This window comes from Oncorhynchus masou, chromosome 29 (genome assembly GCF_036934945.1).
Source record: "Oncorhynchus masou masou isolate Uvic2021 chromosome 29, UVic_Omas_1.1, whole genome shotgun sequence".
Taxonomy (NCBI): domain Eukaryota; kingdom Metazoa; phylum Chordata; class Actinopteri; order Salmoniformes; family Salmonidae; genus Oncorhynchus; species Oncorhynchus masou.
Genome location: NC_088240.1, coordinates 13108831 through 13128446, shown reverse-complemented (window position 1 = coordinate 13128446; position 19616 = coordinate 13108831). Strand labels below are relative to the sequence as shown.

Below are 19616 nucleotides of genomic sequence, written 5' to 3'. Positions count from 1 at the left end.
TAGAGACAAGGTATTTCCCTCAGATTACACAGATCCACAAAGAATTTGAAAACAAATCCAATCTTAATAACCTCCTATATCTATTAGGTGAAATACCACAGTGTGCCAACACAGCAGCAATATTTGTGACCTGTTGACACAAGAAAAAGGCAACCAGTGGTGTACAAACACCGCTGTAAATACAACCTTATTTGTTTATTAATTTTCCCTTTCGTACATGTGCACATTGTTACAACACTCTACATAGCCAATAATATAACATCTGAAATGGCTATATTATTTCTAACTTCTGTGATTGTAATGTTTACTGTTAACTTTAGATTGTTTATTTCCATGTTGTTCATTGTATATTTCACTAGCTTTAGCCATGTAAACATATGTTTCCCATGGCAATAAAGCTCTTTTAATTGAATTAAATGAGAGAGAGAGTCAGAGAGAGAGAGTATCTATTCTTTTGAAACCTTTGCGAGTGTAATGTTGACTGTTCATTTCTGTTTATTTCCCATTTGTTTATTATCTATTTCACTTGCTATGGCAATGTAAACACGTTTCCCTTGCCAATACAACTATTTGAATATACAGTTTTTCTCAATTGCTAAAACACTAAAACCCATTTGGCTGAACAAAGTTCTCAGTCGCTAAAACACTAAAACCCATTGGCTGAACAAAGTTCTCAGTCGCTAAAACACTAAAACCCATTGGCTGAACAAAGTTCTCAGTCGCTAAAACACTAAAACCCATTGGCTGAACAAAGTTCTCAGTCGCTAAAACACTAAAACCCATTGGCTGAACAAAGTTCTCAGTCGCTAAAACACTAAAACCCATTGGCTGAACAAAGTTCTCAGTCGCTAAAACACTAAAACCCATTGGCTGAACAAAGTTCTCAGTTGCCTGGACTCATTTAGCTAATGATGCCTTAAACCATTTCACATGGTAACACACAGTCTGTTGTCAATACCTTAAACCATTTCACATGGTACAACACAGTCTGTTGTCAATACCTTGAACCATTTCACATGGTAAAACACAGTCTGTTGTCAATACCTTAAACCATTTCACATGGTAAAACACAGTCTGTTGTCAATACCTTAAACCATTTCACATGGTAAAACACAGTCTGTTGTCAATACCTTAAACCATTTCACATGGTAAAACACAGTCTGTTGTCAATACCTTAAACCATTTCTGTTGTCAATACCTTAAAACACCATTTGCTGATCTCATTTAGACTTTTCAGCAAAACTCTAAACACATTCTCATTCTCAAAACACATTCTGCACTCTAATGCACATGTCATCCATACTGGTAAACACAAGTGGCAACAATCAAATACAAATAGAGAACATATGTCATTGATTGAACACAACCACTCAAAATTGATTTAACCTGTTTCAAATGATGCGACAACCAATATAAGCCCATTCAGATAGCAAACAGGTTGTTGAAGGTGGGAAGGAGAAAGTCTGAGAATGGATACTGTAGTACAGTGCATTGTAGGCTGTATACTGTACAATGGATGAATTGTATGGCCCTAAACATTGTGCTTTCCATTTATTAACAGTACTGACTGTTCAATAGATTTTGACTGGTTGCAGGTTCATATTAACAAAGAACAAGAATTACAGTATCACAGAGACAAAGGACAAGTTTGTGAGAGGCAGGGTAAAGTACTGTAAAAATAGGGGTAGAAGGAGGAGGAAGAACAAAAAACAAAATTGCAAAGAGCAAAGCAGAGTAGTAATTTCTGATCAATTTTGAGCTACTATGATAGAACATGTTTTCGTGCATCAAAAGACAATGACGGAAAAATATGAATATTTTTTTAAATTAAAAATTTACTTCTCTCTGAGAATTGTAGGTTTTGAACAATGTGTTTTCTATTTTTCGGTGTATTGTTTACTGACTGCTTTAGAGTGTATATCATTTTGATCACTTTGTTTATGATTTGAGAGCAATGTTTGATTTTGAACACAGGTAAAACTGTTTTGAGGCGAATGTTTCATTTTGCAAGAGGAGTCAGAGGTTATGTAAATAGTGCTTGAAGATGAGGTTTTGTGTTTAGTGTTTTCAGGAAATGGAGCAAGGTTTCAGAAATTGTGTTTTAGCAATTGAGAAAAACTGTAAAGAGAGAAAGAGAGAGAGAGAGAGAGAGAGAGAGAGAGAGAGAGAGAGAGAGAGAGAGAGAGAGAGAGACAGAGAGAGAGAGAGAGAGAGAGAGAGAGAGAGAGAGAGACATGGTCAACTAGCTGACATCACAGTGTCAGGTCAAGAGCATGTAAACAGAGTAACACTAGATTGTCATTCAGAAATACCATAGATCAGTGGTATGTCATCAAAGTATCTACATCTCTCAACTACATCTCAAGACGACATACTGTAGATTTCTCCATGAACAGGGAGATGGTGATATAACAACCTTTATACAAAACACATAATGGGATGCCTACTGTATTTGCATTTATTAAGGATCTCCATTAGCTGTTGCCAAGGCAGCAGCTCCTCTTCCTGGGGTCCAAACAAGATGAAGGCAGTTACATCACACAAATAAAACAGTGCATCATGCTACACCTTGTTACACGACTACTCTGTCATGACATATCTACAATACAAAATTACTGTCTGAGGAGCTGTTGCAATGTGAACATTTGGATTGTGTGTGTGTGTGTGTGTGTGTGTGTGTGTGTGTGTGTGTGTGTGTGTGTGTGTGTGTGTGTGTGTGTGTGTGTGTGTGTGTGTGTGTGTGTGTGTGTGTGTGTGTGTGTGTGTGTGTGTGTGTGTATATTTGCACATGTCCTTCCTCTCACATGTGCACATTTGCACTGTGAGAGGCTCCTGAGTGAATCTGCAAATATAGTAAACACTATGACAATGCTGCCATCTACTGGAAGTAATACAGTCTTGCTACATGTCAATTACATTATTATTGTTACAGTTCTCTTCTCTGTCTGTCTGAGTATTCCACAGTATGTCTGTCTCTGTGTGTTGGTTCTTCTATCCTTGTGGGGACCTAAAATCCCCAAAAGGATTGTAAGAAAAGGAAAATTCTCCCTCGTGGGGATTTTTCCCATTAGGACAAAGGCTATTTTAAGTTTAGGGTTACAATTAAGGTTAGGGTTAGAATTAGGATTAGGGTAAGAGGTTAGTAAATTAGGTTTAGGGTTAAGGTTAGGGTTAGAATTAGGGTTAGGGTAAGAGGTTAGTGGTTAGGTTTAGGAGTTAGGTTCACGAGTTAAGGTTAGGTTAAGAGGTTAGTTGTTAGGGTTAAGGTTAGGGTGAGGGAAAATAGGATTTTGGTCCACATGAAGGCAGAAGAACATAATGTGTGTATGTGACACAGGCAGGGTATTTATCTCCATACATATGGTTGAAATACACATGAACATGTTCTACACATGGTAGCCTAAGTAGGTAAGCATGTCGAAAGAACAGGCTATTATTGACGTCATGTAGGCTAGGCTATAGTGCTACTGAATACATTGAATATATTGTAGAGGTGATTGTTAAGATGTGTTTAGGCCCAATTGAGTTGCTTATCCATACAGACTGAGGCCTATATCTTTTGACTTTTGCCTAGGTAGAGCTAGAACATTGTGGGGAGATCAGTTTCATTCTCACTTTATTCCGTTTCAATGGTTAGCAAATGAGGGTTATTTAATGACACAGGCTATATCCTTTGGAATTACTTGATTTATTGTCGGTATGTATCGATTTCGTCTTCGATATGTTTTTTCAGTATAAGGTGTGCTTGCTAACTAAATTAAGAATTCTAATCGATAAATCGATTTTCCTCTTCAAATCAACACTTTTAAACCAGCGGACCGGTCCGCGCCATGCGCGTCAGCAGGCGACTGCACAGCACATGTCTTGATTCCCGATTGAGAAAAGCAAAGTGGTTTGGTTTGGGTGGATCCTGGATGGAAGAAGGCGATGGAATGTGTGTTTGCCGTGGACAGTGCGTCTTCCTATACGTCTTGTAATGATAACAGGACAAGCCACCCGAGACTCAACATCAACGGCATTGTGAGTCGCAGTGATCAAAGGTAGGCTGTTTGATCCGTCATTTTGCACCATTTCTCGATTATAATTATGGCGCTCGAAACAATGCGCATTGTGCTACTCTACTTGACGAGAATGGAGAACAATTTGATCATTGTGTATACTATATTTTTGTTAAATGTATGACAAAACAGTCTCGTTACATTACACAATTCAGTCGAATTAGACAATTGACAAAACACAATCCTTAATCAGCTATAAGGGTATTCAGAATTAATGAGGGAGAAAAAAATCGGTGGGCATATGATATCGTGGTGTTTAAATATGAAATGTCGATCAGAATGCATTTGACCAGGCCTGAATGAATTAATATGGCTATGGGGAGGTGAACAGACAATGTCTGACTGGATATACTGTCTTCTAATGGACATTGATGTTCTCTGTTGACCCTATCAGTGAGACGTTTTCACAGCACAAAGGATTCAACAAACGGTTCCATGTATCAATAATGAGATTTCTTGTGACTCAAACACATACTGCATTGAAGTGGTCTAAGTACACCAAACAGTATTCTGTTATCTCATTGGATAGAGTGAATCAATGTGAGTATCCTCCACCAATCAGTGGATGTCTAAAAACACTGCCATAGATTTACTACACATTGATTGTGTAGCTAGTACTGAGATGCTCAGATTGACTGTTGATGTAGTTGATTTAGATCCCGTTAGCTGTTGCATAAAGCCATAGCTTCTCTTCCTGGGGTCCTGGAAGGAGTGCAGGCTAGCAGCATATAGAGTAAAATCCTGATCTGTATCATATTTTTTTTTTATTTCACCTTTATTGGACCAGGTAGGCCAGTTGAGGACAAGTTCTCATTTACAACTGTGACCTGGCAAGACAGTCAGCCAGTCAGTCAGCCAGCCAGCCAGCGTGTCCGTCTGTCAGCCAGCCAGCCAGCCAGCGTGTCCGTCTGTCAGCCAGTCAGCCAGCCAGCCAGTCAGCAAGCCAGCCAGCGTGTCTGTCTGTCAGTCAGCCAGCCAGCCAGCGTGTCCGTCTGTCAGCCAGTCAGCAAGCCAGCCAGCCAGCGTGTCAGCCAGCCAGTCAGCCAGTCAGTCAGCCAGCCAGCCAGCCAGCGTGTCCGTCAGTCAGCCAGACAGTCAGAAAGCCAGTCAGACAGTTAGTCAGCCAGCCAGCGTAGCGTGTCTGTTTGCCAGTCAGCCAGACAGTTAGTCAGCCAGTCAGTCAATCAGCCAGAGAGTCAGCCAGTGGCCTTGTCATCTCTGTGTGACATCCTCCTGGTCATAAGCCTACTCTGTGCCAATCCAGGCCCTGTGTTGAGTACACTTGTAAAAATGAACTGCACAAATCAAGAGTTCAACTGTCCTTTAAATCCATCCATCATTCCTTCCTCCCTGCCTTGAAGTAATCACTGATCTAACACAAGTGGATTGATAGAAGCAACGTTTCCATTAGAAACTTTCCACCTATCCATGCACTTTATATCAGTGATTACTCAAAGGAAGGAAGGAAGGAAGTATCCCTCACTGGGCACATCAATTCAATATCTATTCCACATTGGTTCAACGTAATGTCATTGAAATGATGTGGAAACAATGTTGATTCAACCAGTGTGTGCCCAGTGGGATGCATTAGAGCTTGACGTCCTGGTTTATGTCACTTTAAGACTTTTATACAGGACCTGTTCATTGTGGAGTGAACATGTAAAATCTAATTAATTTTACTCTATATAGAATTTCTGCTCTGTATGCAACTTATCCATTTAAGCTGATGCGATTGTTGATTGTTGTAACACAGGGCACTATTGAAAAAGAGACCCTGGTATCAATTTGAATTCCCTGTATAAATAAAGGTTAAATAAAAATAACTAAATATACAAATCTAGAGTACCACCTTTCCATCTCTGAACAGATAAAGGGCTCTTGGGGAGCGTAATCAACTGTGAGAATGCACTGCTGTCTCTCTCTCACCCTCCCTCTCTCGCTCTCTCTCTCAGTCTTTCCCTCTCTCTTTCATCTGTCTGTAACATTGCCTCGTTTATTCTCTCCATCGGGACTACGTGCGTGCACAGAAGTGGATGAATTTCATCCAATGAGAGATGGAGGGATGGGGAAATGGGGGAGGCAGCCTGGTAGCAGCATAGCTATGTTTCTTCAGAACAGGCTATTCTCGTTCCTATCTCCATGTATTTATACCAGAGTCATTTTACTCCAACACTGGAGGAAATGGACTAGTTAGTGAGTGTGGAATTGCCGGTTTGATATGTGGGTCGCAACAGCCCCACTCACAGACAGACAATGTAATGTCACAGACATTTGCAGGGAGCAGAGAGATGGGGATGGGAGTGAAGGGGGGGTTGCCTTGTTACCAGGGATGTGATGACCTGGTTGCCTCAGCAACGATCAGTAACACTTTTGACGCAAGGTCTTGTATATGAATCTACAACAGGGATCATTCATCTAGAATTTTCCTTTGTAAAGCTTGAGGCAGAAATATCCATTTCCAAAAGCTTAAAGCACAAAAGCACCCACACACACAACCTCCATATTGATTGGTTGATGAGATCCATAATGTTGAGACAGTGGTCCTCTTCCAGGTCGTCACCTGCCTTTCACAGCTGTGTAGCTGGGGGAAGCACTGTGTTGAGAAGGGCTCATTTACAGGGTTAAGGGACCCACTAGGTGCATCATGATGGTGCTTAAAGCCACAATATTCCCCATCCCTCCACCCCACCCCCGGAGCGAGAGAAGGGGTTGCAACCATGGCAACAGCTGTGTCCTGTGAGTGAGCTATTCACTTTCATCTGGATTACATTCTGTAGTGGAGCTGCCCCAGCAGATGAGATTTTTCCTCGCCAACAAGGTCTGTGTGTATGTGATGCAGCGCTTCCCAAACTCGGTCCTGCCCCCCTCGTTCCTAAAACGGGTGACTGCCTGGGTGTGGAAGTGCGCCGCCCAACCTCTCTGGGTTATATAACAGTCTATAAGCGTCAGAGGCACATGCAAGTCATTCCCCCTCCACTCCTCCACTAAATGTGATCCATCTCTCCTCTGATTCTAATTCACACTTTGAACAGATAATAACCAGAGCATAGACCCCAGTGTCTATGACAAGCTGATGAGCCTCGCTCCCAGCCAAACACTAGCTTCCCTCCTGTTTGTGTGGGCTTCCCCGGTATAGAAAACAATGACAACTCTAACGCTACAAGTATGGACTTCAGTTACTTGTCCACAGCCTGTAGTACTACTAGTAATTCACATGGACAAAACACCATAACGACCGTTGGCCGCAGTAGATTACCTTCTGGATGTCGATGATCAGTGGATATGCAATCCTTCTGTCCCGTTTGTTTTGTTCTTAAGGAACTATGTTGCACTCAAATATTTCTAGGATGCAGGTTTTGTTCCAGCATGTATTTGACATGTAAAATGTTGCTTCTGTTTCAGACCTGGCCATGAATGAGGAGACCAGGACGTGTGACTGACCAAGGAAGCTTTGACAACACAACTTCAGACTAAAGAAAAATGATGTGTATCCAGGGCGGAACTGACTGTTAGCCTGATAACCATCGCTATGGCGTTTTGCAACGGCAGCCTGCTGGCTAGGTGTGCCCCCCTGATGGAGCTGGAAGAAGAGGAAGGGGTGGTGATTTCACCACCGCCGCCTCCGCCGCCAGGGGTTGGGACTACTAGTCCCCTCATGCCTGTCACCCTGCGTGTGACGCTGGCCGCTATCATGATCTTCATGATCGCCATCGGTTTCCTGGGCAACGCCATCGTGTGTCTGATCGTCTACCAGAAGCCCGCCATGCGTTCTGCCATCAACCTGCTCCTCGCTACGCTGGCATTCTCTGACATCATGCTCTCGCTGCTCTGCATGCCCTTCACCGCCGTCACCGTGGCTACCGCCGACTGGCGCTTCGGGGGCGGGTTCTGCCGAGCTTCCGTCATGCTCTATTGGCTCTTTGTCCTGGAGGGCGTGTCCATCCTCCTCATCATCAGCGTAGACCGTTTCCTCATTATCGTTCAGCGGCAGGACAAGCTGACGCCACACCGTGCCAAGCTGCTCATCGGCGCTTCCTGGGCGCTGTCCCTCTGCGTGGCGCTCCCGTCCGTGATCGGCTGGCGGGCAGGCGCGGCGGGTGTGACGGGCATTGGGGGGGCCTGGGCACCACAGTGCGTGCTGGGCTACAGTGAGTCGCTGGCCGACCGCTGCTACACGGTGCTGCTGGCAGTGGCTGTATTCTTTGTGCCGTTCGGTATCATGCTCTACTCCTACCTGTGCATCCTTAACACGGTCCGACGCAACGCCCTGCGCATCCACAACCACACCTCTGACCAGGCCAGCCTCCCGGTCCTCAACCAGGTCAGCAAGCTGGGCCTGACTGGCCTGCAACGTCCCCCGCAGGTCAATGTGGACATGAGCTTCAAGACACGGGCCTTCACCACCATCCTCATCCTCTTCATCGGCTTCTCTGTGTGCTGGCTGCCCCACACAGTGGTCAGTTTGCTGGCCGTGTTCAGCCGGAGGTTCTACTTCAGCCCTGCCTTCTATCCGGTCAGTGTGGGGGCTCTGTGGCTCAGCTATCTGAAGACCGTGTTTAACCCAGTCATCTACTGCTGGAGGATCAGGAAGTTCCGGGAGGCGTGTCTGGAGTTCATGCCCAAGAGCTGCAGGCTGTGTCCCAGGGTGCCGGGCCGGAGCCACAGGAGGGTGAGACCCAGTAACATCTACGTGTGCAGTGAGACCCAGTCGGCTGTGTGACAGTAACATCTACGTGTGCAGTGAGACCCAGTCGGCTGTGTGACAGTAACATCTACGTGTGCAGTGAGACCCAGTCGGCTGTGTGACAGTAACATCTACGTGTGCAGTGAGACCCAGTCGGCTGTGTGACAGTAACATCTACGTGTGCAGTGAGACCCAGTCAGCTGTGTGGAACTAACGGTCACTCTGAGGACACGCCATGGTAACCATGGAATGCAGTGGTCACCAACTCTGGTCTTGAAGCTACAGGGTGCTCCACTGGTGTAAAGGACATGCTATACTCTATACGATTTGTTAAGACATCAACATTTCAGCAGTATAGTATAGTGGTGAGGACAGTACATTCTTGTGTTTTGTCTAAAGTGCTGTGGACACTGGACAGCCATAAACAGAGCCACTCAAAAGTTTTTGCGTGACTGTCTTTATTTCCCTTCTCCTAAAAAAAGACCTGAAGAGAAATGATGTACAACTGGGAACAGTGTTTTCTAATTAACCGTTTCCATGGTGTTTGTATAATTGGCTGAATACTGTTGGTGATCGTTTACCCAGATGGTTGTTGTATACGTCTAATTATACTGTATGTAAATGAAAACATTGGATAAAATTGTAAAGAAATGTTGATCAGTATAAAAGTGTTTCTGTGAATGAATAATTGATTAACTGAATGAACTAACAATCCAATTAACAGGTGTGTTGACGTCATCAACTATGCATATGTAGCCTATAGACTGAGTAGAAATTAAAGATAACAAATGATGTTAAACACAGTTATAACCATTGTAAGTTGTCTACATACACTGTAATAGGCTAGCATTGTACCTAAACCTAATACTGGAACTAAAATATGTTGGGCCATGCTGGTTGACAAAGGTAGAACATGTTGTCGAACACAAACCACGTACAGCCATCCCCTGCCTCTACAATGTCAATACAATGGTTGTGTTGCTGGGATACTAAAGACCTCTATTGGTTGTCGGATGTGGAGTGCATTTATGTGTGGAAGACCCATATCTTCCACAGCAGAACACACAGGCTGTGTTGTAGGTAATGCATCTCCATATGTACCGTGGTTAAACAGTTTACTGAGAGAAGTTCAAATCTAGGGCACACCGTGTCAACTCATACACTTTGCGTACGATGTGATTATCTCAATTCTACAGCTTGAATGAACAAAGAAAGATGTGTACTATGTACACATCAATGCCCAGGTAGAAGTGACCTTTAGACACAGATCTAGCATAAGTTTTTCTTACCCAATCTCATAATAACCTTAGGCAAGACCTACATATATCACAAAACAGGCTTTAGATCTAAGGGACAGGCAAAGGTTGCTTAATTTCCTCAGCACACTGAGCTGCAAGAACTGACAGAGAAAACATCCCTACAGATCCTTTTTATGCAACATGAAAATAAAGTATCTACATTAAGTGTATCACTGGCTTACTTAAAGTGAATGATACATAGACATAAGGAGAGGAAGCCATTATAATTGATTGAGACGTTGCCCATTTGAGCCCTACTTTGATGATGTATCTGATTGATGGGACAGATGAAATACGTCACAACCAGTCGTAGAGGATGCTGGGGCGAGAGGGCAAAGATGGCGCGCTCCACCAACATGGGACGTGAAGGGAAAGACACATCTCAGGATAGAGGCGCTTCTAACGCAGATCTCTTACTACACCCCGAGCTCCTGTCTCAGGAGTTTATCCAGTTGGTTCTGAATGAGGTAAGAGACGAATCAGGGCTGAATTTCAACAAGGAGAGGGTTGATTTTGCGCTGGTCGGCTAGGTCCCAGCTAGCTAGCCTGTCAGCTAACTAGCCACCGGTCGTTAACGTCAGCCAGCTTGTATTGTAGCCAAAATGGTCCGCTGATTTAGCTAGTTATTTATACCAGCGTCCGAACACTAAATAAGCCATGCAAACCCAGCATGTTGGAAATATCGTCAGGAAAATATTATTAAACCATCTTAAAAAATGTGTGAATCATGGTTTGTTTAGAGTCAGGCGTGTTTTAGTTTGTTTGTTTTTTTCGCGCATGCGTCAGGTGAAATAAGGGAGTACCTGGGATGTATTCATTATTATAAACTGGGTGTTTCGAGCCCTGACTGCTGGCAGCTGTGGTATATCAGACGTATACCATGGGTATGACACAACATTTATTTTTACTGCTCTAATTATGTTGGTAACCAGTTTATAACAGCAATAAGGGGTTGTGGTGTATGCCCAATATACCACGGCTAAGGGCTTTATCCAGGCACTCTGCGTTGTGCATAAGAACAGCCCTTAGCTGTGGTATATTGGGCATACACCACAACCCCCTGAGGTGTCTTATTGCTCTAGAACACACTGTAGCAAAACGTTTGTCTAGTTCATGAGTGTCAACTGGGGGTTTTATTGAGGCCCTTGCTAACACTTGTTTTGGCCCCTGTCCTGGACAGAAAAAGATAACCAGTGGAGACGATGGGAGCCGCGACCAGCTCACGGCTCTCTACCTCCGGCACGTCATCCCCCTCCCGCAGAGAGCGCTGCCAAACAACCGCTGGGGAAAGAGGATGGAGCAGACTCGAGCGCGACAGAGCACAGCCAGTGGACAGTCTCGTAGGTGGGGAGAGGATATGTTTCTCTAAAACGTGAAATCACCAAGGTGTCTGGACACGTCATTTACATATAAAAAAAATAGAGATTTGGTTGTTTAAAAAAAAAAAAAAACACTAACTCTGTTGCATTGACATTACAAAAATACCACTGAGTCAGACTTTATTTAAAGGTAAACTCAGCATTCAAACAAGGATATTTGAAAACCATACATATTGAAATGAGCGTGATGCAAGACTTTGCTCTGAGTATTTGTGCATGGGTGTGCTTCACGCTGCTACAACATGGGCGTGCTTCACGCTGCTACAACATGGGCGTGCTTCACGCTGCTACAACATGGGCGTGCTTCACGCTGCTACAACATGGGCGTGCTTCACGCTGCTACAACATGGGCGTGCTTCACGCTGCTACAACATGGGCGTGCTTCACGCTGCTACAACATGGGCGTTCTTCACGCTGCTACAACATGGGCGTGCTTCACGCCGCTACAACATGGGCGTGCTTCACGCTGCTACAACATGGTAGCTACTGGACCAACTCTTAGTTGTTGATTAAATCAGCCTGATATTAAAGAATGTCTCTCTGCAGTTTGATGGCCACAGATACCAAACAAAAAAACATTGATTTCCAAGGATAACAAACCATACAACTCCAGGCACGAGGACTATGCTTCGCAAAACCCCATTTACAGGTGGAACTGTGCAGATAAAGTTTAAATCTAATGGTGGTGATATTTTATTTTTTTACTGTGTACATTGTTTTAAAGTAGTTGCACAGAGTTGATTTTGTTTAACTTTGAAATCAATGTTGTTGTTTTTTGATGGGCATACATTTTGAAGCTGAAAAATCTGAGTCACTGTGGAATTGCCTTACTGTGGAATTGCCTTAATCGTACTGTAGCCTCAGTCAGTGTCCTGTTTTGTCTTACAGCTTCAGTGACGACCACAACAGAAAGAGGCCTCTGATCGTGTTTGATGGCAGCTCCTCTAAAAGTGGCCCCGTCAGACTGAAAAAGCCAGAGGGTCAGATCTCGGGGTCTGGCGTTACCGACAGATTCAAGCACCCTCCCTCCATGAACCTCTTCAGCCCCATACGCAAGCTGTCCAGCACCACCCCTACCCCCTCGTCCTCCCACAGCCCAGGAGGCCCCCATAGGAGTCCCACTGGGAATAAGGGTCTGGGGAGCCCCCCCTCCTCCCCCAAGTCAGTTCATCTCAAACGGGAGGCAGACAGCTCGGTATGGAACCTCAGTATCTACTGGTCTATGCAAAATATTTTTCTAAAGATGATTTTCTGGTCACCAACCGTGGTCCTGGATAGCTGCAGGATTTAGTTCCAACCAAAACAATGGATTCAGCTAATGGTATACTTAAGCAGTAAGGCCTGAGGAGGTGTGGTATTTGGCCAATATACCTTGGCTAAGGGCTGTTCTTATGCACGATGCAATGTGGAGTGTCTGGATATTGACCAAATACCACAAACCCCCGAGGTGCCTTATTGCTATTATAAACTGGTTATGTAATTAGAACAGTACAAATGCATTTTTGTTTACCCGTGGTATACAATCACCACTGCTTTCATCCAATCAGCATTTAGTGTTCAAACCACCCGGTTTATAAATAATATATTATAATCCAATAAATCTGATTTAGATGAAACAGGTTTTTTACAGTTGCACTGGACCAAATGTTTTCACATTCAGAAGCTCTCCAGAACCAGGGTTGGTGACTGCTTTCATGGGCTATTTGACTGACTTGGAGAGGTTTGGGAATGTTGATGTTATTAGCGAAGCAGATCTGTGAATGTTGTCAATGATCATCTCTGTCTCCTCAGGGTGAACTCAAAGAAAAGAAAAAGATCCAGAAAGTGACATGGCCTTGACCCTGGACCGTACCCAGAGACCCACCACTCCACTATAGAGCAGTGATGAGCCACCTCGCACTGGGGCATTCTCTGCCAGAGTCGGGACAATCACAGGACGGGTGGTGACATCCGTCCTCATTTACCTAACTGACCCCAGAACTACTTCTCTGACCCTTTACCTGACCTTCAAGTGTCCTTACAGTGAGTACTCTGCTCCTGGGACTTTACTGACTCTTAATGCAGACATGGCACCACAATATTTCTACGTTCATAAGTATTTTGTGGAGTAAGCAGTTTAACCCTCAATTCTGCTCTATGCATTATAATTCTGTGATGTGACCTACCTGAAATCCTCTTAGAATAGTTAGAGTTCATCCTTCCAGTGCTGTTAGAGCTTGAGTTGAGGAGGTTGATGGTGTTTAACTTGATGGGAAAGCATTGTAGACCCAAAGTTAAGTTGTTATGGATCTTCATACGTCTGTGTGGCCGTACCATATCCACAGTGGGGCATGATGGGTAAGGGATTTCTCTGCGTTTTGATACTGATTTTAGATGGAATCCTCAGTAGGAGGAACGTTGCCACTGGCCGCCCCACCAGCGTTGTTGTTGTCGAGGTGAGGTGCATCGTAATTGTAAAACTCATTGCAGTACATATAGCGCGTGCAATGATGTCGGGCGGGGGGGGGGGGCAGTGTTTTGTTGTTGGCAGGAACTTCTTTGTTGCTGTTTTACAATTTAAGGATTCCAGCTTTTTTGTATTGGTACTGTGACACTTGCATTTGTAATGGGATGTTTAGCGAGTGTGCCTTGCCTTGAGTGGGGGTGCATTTGAATTAAATGGAAGTGAACCACCAGATGGTGCCAGAGACTCAGTCCTGCATGATTTGCAAGCGCCTGAGAAAGACTTTTCTCCTGGTCTAGGTTCAGATTAGCCAACCTTGAATCCTACTCTTTACCATTAAGGCATCAAAGCATACCTGACCCAGGACCAGCAGTTAGGGGCAACTTGTACCAACTCAAAGGCATTGTAAAAGATTTTCCCCAAATGTATTTAGCTGCCACTACGTTCCTATAATATAGATGTATAGAGGGAAGAGCCCATCAACTGCCCCTTGTTGGACCCCATCCTCTAACTCTGCAGCTAAAGAAAATCCTAGAGGAAACACTTAACTTCATGTCATACAAGGTGTACAGCAGTTGGTGCATTTTTATACGTCTTTATTTGGACTTCAGACACTGACTTCCTGTCAGAGCCCTTGTGACTGATAAGAGACATGTCTGTTGGCTCTCACCTTAATAGGCATGGCTCATCGTTACCAAGCATTTGCACCAGTGTCAGTCAAATGTATACGTGTTGGGGGTGATAATAAACAGAGCTTAAAAACCAAACTGTCATTATTTACACTTTGGTTAATGTTTTTTCTTTTCTTTTAGTTGTAGCTTTTGTTTTATTCCCATCTGAATAACATTAAACTTTGCACCAGTGTAAATGCCCAGTAATGCCCAGAGTTCACATTTTTGCAACTTTGGGACTTATGCTCCCTCATACACACCAGTAGATAGCTTTTAAAATCTTAGTTATTTGCCACCCAAATTACACAATGACTGCAATAATTGTGTAGTTCAGGGGAAATATTCCTTTCAATACATAAACTCTGAATATATAAATCTTTATAATTATGACAGACATTCATGCGTAAAACCTCAAACTATGTGATGTATCAAGCCAGGGCATGCAGAAAGCAACATTTGCTGTTGCACTCCAAAAAACATTGTAATGTATATTTTTGAACTCGTATAGTGTATATGGGGTTAGTAGCCTAATAACGAGTGTGTTCCTCTGCCCAGGTGTTGCTGATGCATGCAAGATCTTGCAACGCCCGGATAGGTATTTTACATATTAGCAAACCACATGATGTTAAGGCAATCTGATGCTGGACTGCCCAGTCGATGACGTGGCACCCAATCATTGGTTGATGCATGCGACGTCTGAGAAGGGGAACGTGACCAGTATCTTGTGTTCATATGTCATATATATATATATATATATATACACACAGTTGAAGGCGGAAGTTTACATACACTTAGGTTGGAGTCATTAAAACTCATTTTTCAACCACTCCACACATTTCTTGACAACAAACTATAGTTTTGGCAAGTCGGTTAGGACATCTACTTTGTGCATGACACTACAATTTTCCAACAGTTGTTGACAAATTATTTCACTTACAATTCACTGTATTACAATTCCAGTGGGTCAGAAGTTTACATACACTAAGTTGACTGTGCCTTAAACAGCTTGGAAAATTCCAGAAAATGATGTCATGGCTTTAGAAGCTTCTGATAGGCCAATTTACATCATTTGAGTCAATTGGAGGTGTACCTGTGGATGTATTTCAAGGCCTACCTTCAAACTCAGTGCCTCTTTGCTTGACATCATGGGAAAATCAAAATAAATCAGCCAAGACCTCAATCTTTTTAGACCTCCACAAATCTGGTTCATCCTTGGGAGACATTTCCAAATGCCTGAAGGTACCACGTTCATCTGTACAAACAATAGTACACAAGTATAAACACCACGGGACCACGCAGTCATCATACCGCTGAGGAAGGAGACGCGTTCTTTCTCCTAGAGATGAACGTACTTTGGTGTGAAAAGTGCAAATCAATCCAAGAACAAAAGCAAAGGACTTTGTGAAGATGCTGGAGGAAACAGGTACAAAATTATCTATATCCACATTAAAACGAGTCCTATATCGACATAACCTGAAAGGCTGCTCAGCAAGAAAGAAGCCACTGCTCCAAAACTGCCATGAAAATGCCAGACTACGGTTTGCAACTGCACATTGGGACAAAGATCGTAATTTTGGGAGAAATGTCCTCTGGTCTGATGAAACAAAAATAGAACTGTTTGGCCATAATGACCATTGTTATGTTTCGAGGAAAAAGGGGGAGGCTTGCAAACCGAAGAACACCAATCCAACCGTGAAGTATGGGGGTGGCAGCTTTGCTGCAGGAGGGAGGGACTGGTGTCCTTCCCAAAATAGATGGCATCATGAGGTAGGGAAATTATGTGGAAAAATTGATATATCTCAAGACATCAGAAGTTAAAGCTTGGTCGCAAATGGGTCTTCCAAATGTACAATGTTCCCAAGAATACTTCCAAAATTGTGGTAAAATGGCTTAAGGACAATAAAGTCAAGGTATTGGGAGTGGCAGAACTGAATGTGTGGGCAGAACTGAAAAAGCGTGTGAGAGCAAGGAGGTCTACAAACCTGACTCAGTTACACCAGCTCTGTCATGAGGAATGGGCCAAAATTCACCCAACTTGCTGTGGGAAGCTTGTGGAAGGCTACCCGAAATGTTTGACCCAAGTTAAACAATTTAAAGGCAATGCTACCAAATACTAATTGAGTGTATGTAAACTTCTGAACCACCTGGAATGTGATGATAGAAATAAAAGCTGAAATAAATCATTCTCTCTACCATTAGTCTGACATTTCACATTCTTAAAATAAAGTGGTGAACCTAACTGACCTAAGACAGGGAATCTTTACTAGGATTTAAATGTCAGGAATTATAAAAAACTGAGTTTAAATGTATTAGGCAAAGATGTATGTAAACTTCCGACTTTAACTGTGTGTGTGTGTGTGTGTATATGTATATGTATATATATATATATATATACAGTGATACTCAGTTGTGCTCTGATAGGTCGTTGTTACTTCCTGGTTGTTTCGTTAATTTCCAATCAGACGTGTCGGCCACTCGCTGCCTGTCAGATGTCTGTCAGATGTCTTTGCCACACTCGGGGCACAGGATGTCGTCACGCTCGGTGAGGAAACCCCGGCCCACCAGGGAGACGGAGCACTTCTTACAGTTGAAGCAGTCATTGTGCCACTGGCGCTCTTCAAACGAGATGTACTTACTGCCACCCAGACCTGAGAGAACGGGGAGAGATGAACACATGCTGTTAACAAAAGGTGAAGGATGTCTCTGCATCCTAAAACATAAATGAAGGAAACCATAGAGCAGTTCCACTGTATCTTGCTTTCTCTTATCCATTTCCACAGATCGGTGATTGGGGAAGGAGGAAAGGTGGAGAACTTCAGTAAGGATTCAAACAGGGCCACAGTTTACAGGGTGAGTAAGTGACTGACTTCCTGATTTACAAGTTAGATGCCTTTTAAATCAGTTCTAACTGGCTGACTGACTCATTCTGTTAGAGACGGGTATACAATTTCATGGCAGGTCTGCACAGATGATCGGATCGTTCTGTCATGTTCCCTTTAGTTCCTGATACACTGTTCCACGTGTTGTAAAGATCTGATAATCAGTGCGTGACCTGAGCAGAAAATGTGTATCTGCAACACACCCAGATGGATAGATAGTTTACCGCTGATGGGGGTGGTGCAGGAAGCACACTTCTTGGCATACAGGTTGCAGAAACAGTTGAGGCAGTAGGCAAAGTCGTCACGGGAGGTGAACCGCTGGCCAGACAGCTGCTGCTTGCAGCCGGTGCAAAGGAAGCAGTCCTTATGCCAGGGTTGGTCGCGATAGGTCACCCCGCCAGTAGTGATGGGCTATTATGGAGAGAGAGTTAGGTCAAATGTGACTGCACACAAATAAGCACATACACACCAACCAAGTGCTACACATCAGGCACCAACAGATACCAGATTTTCGCGGTTAAGCGATCCATTCAATAAATTGCCACGTGAATGGATACTGAGGACATTTGTGGACATGTAAAGTACTAATCGTTCTTGCTCTAGTCTAGCCTGCCAGATTCACAGCCAGTCTTTCAGTAGTTGTAGAAAGAGCCCTGTTTTCTATCTCTCTGATGTATACGCCACTTTAGAGGACAGAAAAGGTGAGGAAGAGATACTACAGTATTTACACTTAATATTATGACCTTAGACCTACCTTCTTGCAGTGCACACACTGCATGGCAAACTGTTTCTCGTAGCAGGGCACACAGAAGTTGTGGTTCTCCTTGGGGATGAAGCTCTTGGTGCCGATGGGCTGCTGGCAACGCTGGCAGGTGAAGCAGGTCTCATGCCAGCTGTTACCCTTATGCTCCATCTTCCTGGAACCTGAATGAAGGGGAGAGAGAGAGAGAGGGAGGGAGGGGAAAGTGGAGGAAGGAGGGATGGATGGGTGGGTAAAGGAATTAAGAAGTATAGAGAATGGAGAGTGCGAAAGAGGACACACATGCTACTCGGTCCTTGGGTTACACACAGTCCCTCACTGTCTGCCCCCTCAGAGCTGCTCTCTAAAATACTTCCTGTTTAAAAAAAAATTAAATTCAAATTTTATTGGTCACATACACATGGTTTACAGATGTTAATGCGAGTATAGCAAAATGCTTCTAGTTCCGACAGTGCAGTAATATCTAACAAGTCCTAAAGGACCTAAACGATATCAGAATCGCCATCGATAAGAGACAATACTGTGCAGCTGTATTCATTAAAGTGACTAGTGATCCATTTATTAAAGTGTCCAGTGATTGGGTCTCAATGTAGGTAGCAGCTTCTCTGAGTTAGTGATTGCTGTTTAGCAGTCTGATGGCCTTGAAATAGAATCTGTTTTTCAATCTCTCTGTCTTTGTATACAAACACAGTGGGTACAGAGGGGCATTGTTGTGTTCAAGGAAGTCTGGAGCAAATGTATTCAGTATCTACAGTACATTCAGTGTTTCTGCTCTGCTGCACCCCAGACCTCACCAGAGTAGAGTTACACTGACTGTCTGTCTGTTTGTCTGAGAGAAGCACCATCCCAAGGAATTATGGAAATTATGATATTTAAAGACATAGTTTTGGATGATTCTAACAAATCTTTCTACTACCACCACTACTACTACCATTGGTACTACTACTACTGGTACTACTACTGGTTCTACTACTGGTACTACTGGTTCTACTACTGGCACTACTACTGGCACTACTACTACTACTGGCACTACTACTACTACTGGCACTACTACTACTACTGGCAACATTTTAATTATTTACTGGTACTATTACTAGCAGACACTACTACTATCCAGACTACTACTACTACAAACTGGTGGAATACACTACTACTACTGGTACAGCCACTTTACAATAGGCATCTAAATCATTTAAGCTACTAGAAGGATTACTTTACTGGTACTTTATTACTTAAAGAGGTGGGGTTTCAGGTTTCTGCCGGAAGGTGGTGACTACTACTGGTACTGGCACTGAGGGAGTTTGTTCCACCATTGGGGGGCCAGAGCAGGAACAGTTTTGACTACTGGCGGGAACTACTACTACAGTGGCACTACTACTGGAGCCTACTACTCACAGCTCCGTAGGCAAGACTACTGGTAGCGGGGGCGGAGAGAACTAGGTTG

The 19616-nt window shown here is 43.6% G+C and overlaps 3 protein-coding genes across 5 annotated transcripts in view; 2 read left to right on the top strand and 1 right to left on the bottom strand.

Annotated features, from left to right (window-relative positions):
- Positions 1-3891: 3891 nt before the first annotated feature.
- gpr45 (G protein-coupled receptor 45) lies at positions 3892-9731 on the top strand. The gene is made up of 2 exons (XM_064947051.1): positions 3892-4040; positions 7461-9731. Exon 2 carries the CDS (start codon positions 7588-7590, stop codon positions 8776-8778), a length of 1191 nt encoding a protein of 396 aa, XP_064803123.1. The 5' UTR covers positions 3892-4040; positions 7461-7587; the 3' UTR covers positions 8779-9731.
- A 626-nt stretch (positions 9732-10357) lies between these two features.
- c29h2orf49 (chromosome 29 C2orf49 homolog) lies at positions 10358-14686 on the top strand. The gene is made up of 4 exons (XM_064944056.1): positions 10358-10507; positions 11221-11384; positions 12308-12614; positions 13211-14686. Exons 1-4 carry the CDS (start codon positions 10379-10381, stop codon positions 13256-13258), a joined length of 648 nt encoding a protein of 215 aa, XP_064800128.1. The 5' UTR covers positions 10358-10378; the 3' UTR covers positions 13259-14686.
- Positions 14687-15286: 600 nt separating this feature from the next.
- fhl2a (four and a half LIM domains 2a) overlaps positions 15287-19616 on the bottom strand; it is a 45169-nt gene continuing 40839 nt past the window's right edge. For all 3 annotated transcript variants that reach the window (XM_064944055.1, XM_064944053.1, XM_064944054.1), the window contains exons 4-6: positions 18167-18336; positions 17637-17823; positions 15287-17181 (exon numbers count right to left, since the gene is read on the bottom strand). In XM_064944055.1, the coding sequence (XP_064800127.1) occupies positions 17030-17181; positions 17637-17823; positions 18167-18336 (509 nt within the window). In that variant the 3' untranslated portion in view covers positions 15287-17029. The remainder of the gene's footprint in view (positions 17182-17636; positions 17824-18166; positions 18337-19616) is intronic.